The sequence below is a fragment of the Buceros rhinoceros genome, unplaced genomic scaffold (assembly GCF_000710305.1).
Source record: "Buceros rhinoceros silvestris isolate BGI_N320 unplaced genomic scaffold, ASM71030v1 scaffold37946, whole genome shotgun sequence".
Lineage (NCBI taxonomy): Eukaryota > Metazoa > Chordata > Aves > Bucerotiformes > Bucerotidae > Buceros > Buceros rhinoceros.
Genome location: NW_010419993.1, coordinates 12,139 through 21,180, shown reverse-complemented (window position 1 = coordinate 21,180; position 9,042 = coordinate 12,139). Strand labels below are relative to the sequence as shown.

Below are 9,042 nucleotides of genomic sequence, written 5' to 3'. Positions count from 1 at the left end.
AAAATGAAGAGCCAAATAATTAAAGAGAGCATGATCACAGGGGTGTAAGACAATAGCTCAGCCCCACCAGGAAGAGAGTAAAAACCAGTGAAACCCGAGACTGCTGCGAAACCACAAACAACCCCAAAGCTTTCCAAAGTGGCAAGATGTCCAACACGACCCATGGAGTCCACACACATCTCCTGTGCTGGAGATTTATTCCATTTGACAATGTGACGAATGGCGACAGGAGTGCTCAGTCTGCAGTGAGCCTGGCTTACCTAATTAAGTATGCTGCAGATGCCGCTTTTAAGCCATTTCCAGGCACATCAAGGCTTAAAGTTGATTAGCAGAAGGTGATTTGTCTATTGGCTGTGTTAATACAAATTCTAACTTTTAAAAGAAAGTGAGATACGCTTTCGCATGGCAATGTCCAGTCTCTGTCAAGATGTCTCTAAACGCAGAGCTTTGCTTTAAATCTTTCAGCTTTCTTGGCTTTCTTCTGATTTTTTTTTTTGACACAGAGGAGACAATTTTGCGATGTTACAGTAAAAAGATCCTAAAGTTCAGACAACTTGCACATTTTCCTATTTTAATAATCTGTAACTAGAGGGCACTGTGCTCTTTCTTGTGCCAGTACATACGCAGACATGTCTTTAATAAAATCAGATGAAATACTGCTTGGTTGCAAAGCACAATGAAAGCATTTCAACTATGGCACGAGCACAAGTTACATGAAATAAAGGCCAAATGCTCCTAGCTTGAAAACAATGGCAAAGAGCAGCATAAAAATAAGCACCACTGTGCCAATAACTTGCTCAACTACTCTTCAAGAGCTTTTTCATACGCAGTAATCACTGTGCTGTACACACACTGTTTCACTGGAATGCCCCACTGGAACACATTTTAGCTTAACTCCAAGGACTTTTTCTCTGCCATTAATCTAAGGTTTACAAAAAGTACTGATCAGAGACTCACGTCTCCGTTTATCTCTGAGGGTACCGCAAAGGCAGCAGCCTCTAGTTTGGTCTGAATGCGCCATCAAAAGGTGAGAGGGTGAGTCAGTCTTGATGCCCCTTTTGTGCACAGTAACCTCGGAGGTGACAGTAACAGCCACCTGCTGGGTTTCAGGGTGTACCATGCCTTCCACCGGTTGATCAGCTGAGGCCAGTTGCTCTGTTGACACAGATAACTAAGCTATTATACATATAATAAGTTACATGTACATAATATACATATATAAGTTATAACTAAGTTATTAGACACAGCTCCGGTCACTTAAAATACAGCCTGGCTGGGAAGCGGGTATTTCAGCAGAAATGGCCAAAGAGAAAAGCTGACAGATTCACTCTCCAAGCAAAGGATGTTTCACAGTGTAGCAAGCTGGAACATCTGTAACATCTTAAACGAAAATATGGTTTACTAAATAAATTAATTGTAATTCAAAATGCTCAGCTATAATTCCTGCTCATTAATAACCTGAAGTCTGAATTTCAGACCTTGTACTCTGTCAACCGACGGTGCGCTGGTATGCCCAGGGACCACGGAACAAAGCCTGCCAGCCGCTGCGAGGAGCGATGCTGATGGTTGCCTATGAGAAGGCAGTGACACAAACTACAAACAAAACCCTACGGAACACAGTTCTCTGGCTTGCCAGGGAAACACTAATTTTCCACACCCCGTCACAAATCAGTCAATTCAACACAAAGACAAAACCACTTCTATATTACTGCACAACAAAGCTGAAAACAAGACATGACAAAAATCTCATCTGCCTCTTGGTTCTGCTTTCAAGAGATGCTTTGCAGTGTGATGAAAGGTGCCCAATTGCGTGTGTCATAATACAGCGCTTCCAGGGCTGCGTAAATTCGTGAAATGCAAAATTTCACTCACATCAACATCAACTTTGTAGACTATAGATCTGATTCCTTTTAAGAATCTGCTGACACAGATATGCCTAATTTGCCATTTCCTTATACCCTGAGATACTGATTTTTCAAGTTCTTAACTGTTTTAAGCCAACATCCTCCTCATGAGGGCCTGCTAACATCCCAGATGCTGTGACCTAAGTAAAACAAACCCATGATCTGCAGACTCTTGCTTCCGCAGCACAAATCCAAACATAAAATTAATCCATGTACTTCATTACAGCTGCCAACTCTGATACATTTTGTTCTTTGGACCCAGAAAGAGAAAAGATTGAGACTGACGTGTTTGTCCAAATGGAAGCAAAGCAGGGGCCATGGTGCTGTCTGGTTGGAGTCCTGTGATAAAATACTGATGGGCCTAGAGGTCAGGTTTTACTCTCTGATGGAGCTCTAGATTAAAGAAATTTTGCAGTCTCTAAAATATGTCTAGCTTTCAGGGTCACCTGCTCCACATATCGTTTCTAGTTTACTACACCAAAAGATCCAACTAGTTCAGGAGCTCAGTGTTCACACCAAGCCATCATTTTATTTTTAATGTTGGTGACTGAAGCATAAGTCATTTATAACCTATTATTTGGCAAGAAGTTTAACACGTATGAAAAAACACGTTGACAAGTTCAACACCAGTTAAAAATTATTTTGATGAACTATCTTTCTATCTATGAATTAAGTTGTATTCTTTCTGAAAAGCTTCTGAGCAGTACTTTCCCCAGCAATACTGTTTGGAATGTTGCCTTATCATAACGGCCCTTTTCTTGCAGGACTTCCATTTGCACTGTGAAAGATAAAAATGCTTAACTGTTCAATGGAAAGATTTATAGCTTGTTTTCTAATAAGGCTATAAAGTAGCTTTTTCTTATATTACGACCGTTTAGAAGTGGAACCGTCTTTTTTTTTTTTTACATACTTTTACATACGTTTTTTTTCCTTTAAGCCTCAGCATCACTCAGTGTTATAAAAGCTTGAAATAATTTTCATTTTTGTCCCACCAAATTGTTTTTTAGGAACACAAGACAGACCATCTGAATAGCTCCTCAATCACATTAGTTCTGCTGTATCAAATCAAATCCTACAGTGTGAGTTTCTTCACTTTTCCTCTTTTTTTCCTTAAGGAACAGCAGACACATAGATTTCTTCCTATATTAATCCTGAGGCTGATTCACTGCCTGTTGTCCGACCTTCGTGTGACAGCTCTCACCTTTCAGCTCCTGAGGATCCGCGGGCAATCCGGTAGCCGTGCCAGTCAGTACAACCCCATCAGCCAGGAAGAGCTCGGCAGCCGAGGCGGTCTCGGCCACGCTGACATCTGCCGTCAGAGCGTGAGCACTGTCAACAGCAGGAGCGGAGCCTGGGGTTACCGGCGGCACACACATTTGTTATCCATCTTGTTCAATGTTTAGACTGCATTTCTTCACCCTCCCTGCTGTCAGAACAACCAAAGGCAGGCTTTGCGAGACAAGGTAAGTGTCTTGTTTTAAACGGGGAAGGAACACTGCAACATGAGCAAGAGGAAAACACCCAACCTCTTCCATCAGGGAACCATAATTGATCCGTCTATTGCTCTGGGTCTCCTGTCTTTGAAGAGTGATTGCTAAGTGTGAACTACCAAGTGTCAATTGAGACAGCTGCTTACATGTCGAGCACCTGTATTTCAGAACTGTGGAGCACAAACAGCTCTCTGACTTCAAGTGGGAGTTGTGGATGTGCAGTCATTCATAAATCATTCTGTTGCCTAGCACAGAATTAACATCCTCCATTTCACAAAGTCCAACTCACAGAAAGTATAGTTATTACCTATGATATAATCACAGGAATCACCTTACACAGCAGCTACAAACATCAATTACCCGCAACCTAGTGCTTCAACAGCTGTCTGATACGTGATGACGCACTTTGCCCGGAACCTACAGCAATAGCAGCTTTTAATTTATGCAGTTCTAAACTGTAAGTAGAAAACTGACTATGGCCAACGTGCTGCACTGATGAGCGGTGATGGAACCAATCTCTTTCCTGGATGGACAACGCTCTTGGAGGCGGTGGGGAGGGGGGCCATGCTTTGGCCATATTCAGAGGCAGCACGTGTGCACAGTGTGTGCCACTGGTGGCGATGAGAGCACCATGTGCAGCTGAGAAAGGCAGCCTATGCACCTAATACATACCGTGAGACTGAAACGGGGCTTAAGAGTAGTAGGCAGACTACAACGAGCATGCGGAGGGTAGCCGTAGCACAGAAAGTAAACTACAGAAATAGCTTCTCCCCGTTTAAAGAACAGGCTAGCAGCTCACAGTGGCAGGCTTGTTTTTGTACATTAAAAAACTCAACCAACAAGTCCTTTAACATTTCCTTCTCAGCTTATGAATCTGCCTGAAACAAAACCCTCTCTTCCCTTCTTAAAAAGCAAACCCTTTGAACAAGAGGAAGTACAATCCAAATATCAATTTTCAAGACATAAAAAATTATCACATGATGCAATCAAGATTTTTTTTTACAAAAAACTCTAATGCAAATTTTTTCATTTATAGAAATACACGTACATATAAAGAAACATTAAAAAGAAGCCAGTCTGAAGGACCTTAAAAGCTTAACATGACCAAACTGCATTGCTTCCTTTATTTTGAAATTTATGACCTGTTTATTAGGTATTTAAGATCTTCCAGACTTGGTTATTCTCATGATTACCCACATACTACACACAAACATTTTAATTAGGTTATTTAGCGTGTATAATACATAACACTTGAGCAGTTCTTCTGGGGAAAAAAACCAAAGAGTGACATCTAAATAGCTGAAAGTACCATGTGACATTTACGATAAAGTATCAGCAAAAGAAACTGGATTCATCTGTCATAAGTTCCTTCTGTTTGATAATCACAGAACATAATCCGTACATAGACAGCACTGATTTAAGTAGAAGAAACCAGTATTATTGGCAGGAAGGAGAAAAAAGAGAATAGCTTTTTAAAATGCCAAAATATTGTGATCTGGATGCTTGTATATGGCAACTGCTTGCATAACTAAAAATAACACTGGATGCCTAGAGCCTCCAGAAACAAAAGCTCTTCAGACATAATAGGCATATACACAAACATACAAAATCTCACCTAATACCAGATGCAAAACTCTTACAGTTTGCATTTATAAATCCTGAAGCTTAAACAACCGCAGACTTCATAGACGCAGCAACCTGCAGCTTACAGGTCCAAAATTATTTTTAAACATATCCCCCAATAGCACTGCAAGACCTTGCTTGAACAATGAAAGTCTCCCTATATCATTAACTTTCCTGATATTAAATAGGCATTAAAAAAATAAAATCAGAAAATGGAGAAATAGAAGATCATTATTACTTTAATATTTACATAAATTATCACTTGTATTTACCTATGTTTCTTCTTAATATCAGCGAAAATCTGAATGTTCTCTGCTCCAACTTGTTTTCTGTATCGTAGCAGGTTACCTGCACAGGCATTTATAATCCCTTCATCAGCAACATGAGAAAACACAAACCCTTCAGCCCGGATAAAATCAAGACCTGAAGAAAAACAACACCAAAACAATACCTTAACCAAACCTGAAGTCTGAAAAGCAGAAATAATAAACCAAACAAAACCCCACCTTCTGCCCCTCTTATTCCATCCCAGCACGAGCTGCTCCACGCGCGTGGAAAAGCAAGGCTGGTTAGCCTTGGGTCATAAGTTTTACATTTGTTATTATCACCCATATTCTCTCTGACTTCTTCTCATCCTACTACCTTCAACTTCAGTCTCTCCCACCGAGCCCACGGTTTTCTCCCCATTCACGGGGTTCCTGTCTCTTTCTCAGCCCATCGGTTCGCTCCTGTGTGGCTCAGAACAGGCAGCTGCACACCCTGCCCTGCCTTTTGCCATGATGTGCCAGTGGGCACGTGCCGAAAGGAGCAGGTACATCAAATCACAGCTCCTTTGTCCTAACAATGCGTCTTCTCTCCAAAAGGGGTCATTAACTTGTGTCTCTTCCTTCTCTCATTTTATTACTTCTTTCCCAACTTCTATTCCCCTGTTAAACAGGCCCAGAGTTGGCCTTCAGGTTGAAAAGCATCAAGGACATGGACACAGACTGAGGAATAGCATTACGTCTTCTTTCTTTGGGAAATCAGGCAAGAAAACACAGTCTGCAACACACAATGTACAACCTGTTCGACCCTCCATCTGAACGCAGCTTGTGTTTTCTACACAGCACTGGATCGACAACTCCTAGGCTGTGCCAAAGGTACAAAAAGATAAGGTTTGGGAAGAGTAAAACATTTTCCACTCTACTCCCAACTTACTCTGACCATCAACTCTACCATGTCTTAACAACATGGTCTCCACCATCACCATTCATTTCTTGCACGAGGAAGGTTCTGTTGGGTAGATACTTACAAGGAAGATTATGAGCAGCAGTGACTTTACACACACCATTCACCTACTCTCAGAGAACCCCTCCACAGCCTTGAAGCATCTCTGTGTTGAAACACTGAAGCCACAGTACAATAACCCACTAAAACTGTGAGGCGCAAGAGTGAATTCTGACTCCCTTACCATATTCCCCTCTTCTTCCCAGTCTTTCAGTACCTTAAAGTATATCTCACCTGTCAGCATATGCATAAAAGCTCTGCACTCATCTTGTGCAGCTTTCGCTGCTGTTCTGGTTTGCTTTAGAGGTCTCTTCCAAGCCCTTCGGAAGCTCTGCTGCTGCTCCAGCTTTGGAGTCAGCTGCCCTTTAATCAGAGCTGACATCATGCCAAGGGAGCCACTGCACGTGAAAGCAGTCATCAAGAACGCAATTCCTCCCGCTTCAGCAACAGAGGCCTCACCTTAGCACATTTCAGATATGAACAAAAAAGATTTTTAAAATGTATTTACCAACTGACAAGGTGCCTGTTCATTTTAAAGCTTCAGTTTCATCACAAGAGCCCTGAAGTTGCAGAAACAGGAGCTTATGCCTGGTAGAGAAGGGCCTGTATTGCTTAGCAACACAGACTCCAGCTAACAAGAAACATCACAGATGGATGGCAAATCAAATGCAAGCTGTCCTGTGCCTTGAGATTAGCAGGTGAAAAGCACGGAGTATGCTCAGGACCCGAACACAAGAGCGTGCCACAAGTGCTAGTAGACACTGGGGAGGAAGCAGTTCAAGTAGCTAGACTGAGATTTCTGCATCTAGGAACAAGAGCTATAGGTGCTATTTAAATCGCCCCAGTTTACAGTACAATTCAGAATTAAGAAAAAAAAAATCACTTCTCTAATCATAAGACTACTGATGAGTCTAGAGATATGTTACATTTTCACAGAAATCATGTCTAACTCAGGACAGGGGCTCTTCATTAAGTAATTTCCTCTATTGAAGTCACTGCTTACATGTCTGCTGATGCTTGCTTTGTGTTTCCATAATTTAGTAATTCAAGACTTTCTGCTACACATTAGGATTGTACTTAGTTTAACAAGGCTGTACGCTCTATCTGGGGTCTTGGGTGCCTTGAAAATACAAATTTTAACTAAGTGTAATAGGTGCAGGCACCAAATCATTACCCTTCTGTTTTATGAAGCCATAATCAGATTCCACTAATGAATTCATTTTTACGCTCATGAAATTATAAGAATGGTACTATTGCTTAGTCTCACATTTGGCAAGTTGAAAAGTAATGGCTGTTGAATAGTTAATAAGCAGTCCCATTTCTGACTTATATGGGAACAAAAGAAATTTATAATCTCACTGGAAAACAGGAACGGGAGACTTCCAATGAAACCTAATAAACAGAACTTCCAGACTGTATTAAGAACAGAGAATCAAGGAAATAGTTGCTGCAGGGCCTGCTCAGGGAACTAGAACTAGTCTCATTTTCAGAAGTTAGTGTTACTCCACTTTAATCCCACTTAAACAGCTTTACCTAAACAGCTGTGAAGGTCTATCAATTGTAAGGAGGGAAGCTTCATTTTTTTGTTTCCTTCCCATGATAATTTATGATTAAAAGAAAAGAAATGACAGACTGAAGCACTTTTGCTAGGTGAGAAAGTACCGCAAGACTGAGTTGATGGAGGAAATAGTACTGTTTTATCCATCTTAAATGCTGCAAATGTGCATCTTAACACCCCAAAACACCCCAGGGAACTGGATGCAACCACTGAGAAACCCTTTCTCAGGTATGTTTCTTCCTTCAGTTATAAAGACAAGTAGAGCCAAGAGCTAGAATTTACTGCTTACACAGAAATGGCATCTGGCCTCTGCAAGGCAGCAGCTCCTGGTCGCTGCTCAGGCAAACATTGTTGTCTTTACACAAAGGCAAGATGCTGAGGTAACTTCACTGATGGTGTCTTGTTTTATATGCACAGTAAATCCTCCCAGCACTTCTTGCCTTCCTAATTCAAACAAGAATCTGAAAGACTGATTTTGTGCTGAAAATGAAAACTTAGAGGAGTATCGGCTTTGCCTGCTATTGATGCTAGGCACACACAGTGTCTGTGCTGCAAAGACCCTTTACTACTCAGGACATGGTCTTGCAGCAGCATCTTCCATGCTCAGCACGAACTGCAGGCCATGGAGCAGCATCCCCAGCAGAGCCCGCAGCACTCACTGCCTTGCTCCACAGCACCTGCAGCAGCTCCCAGTGCTGCGGTGCTCACTTAGCTGCCTCCCCACTACCACAGCATTGATACGGCAGCACTTAAAAAGAAAAGCAAAGCAGCAGTATACACTTCTGCCCAGTTCTATCCCACCTTAAACATATCATGGGCTGTAGCACATGAATTTCGGTGGAAGGTAACTCTGCTGGTGGGCGAGGAAAAGGAACAGTCTCAGACAGCAAAGCTGTATTTATAAAAGACATGGAGACGTCTGGGTACCTGGGATATCTTCTGATATGAAACCTCACTTAATCAGCTACCAACTGTGTCATTATCATTGATGAAATCTAATTCAGAAATGGGATTTCAGTAACATGGTCCCTAAAGGAAAAAAGGGTGGTTTCACAGTCAGTTGGAAATGCAGTTGGTCTAGATGATTTTTTTAAGTCCCTTCCAACTGAACTATTCTATTCTGAATTTATGAGATGAAGATACACTTAAAAACTGAGCCCTGATTCATGACCAGTATAACTCAGGTTCACCCAGGTGTAGG

At 41.6% G+C, this 9,042-nt stretch overlaps 1 protein-coding gene across 1 annotated transcript in view; it reads right to left on the bottom strand.

The window, feature by feature from the left end:
• LOC104496072 (uncharacterized protein F13E9.13, mitochondrial-like) overlaps window positions 1–9,042 on the bottom strand; it is a gene marked incomplete at its 5' end in the record, with an annotated part of 22,717 nt that overhangs the window by 2,587 nt on the left and 11,088 nt on the right. The window contains 2 exons of the mRNA XM_010139142.1: window positions 3,106–3,233; window positions 5,290–5,440. Coding sequence (XP_010137444.1) covers window positions 3,106–3,233; window positions 5,290–5,440 — 279 coding nt within the window. The remainder of the gene's footprint in view (window positions 1–3,105; window positions 3,234–5,289; window positions 5,441–9,042) is intronic.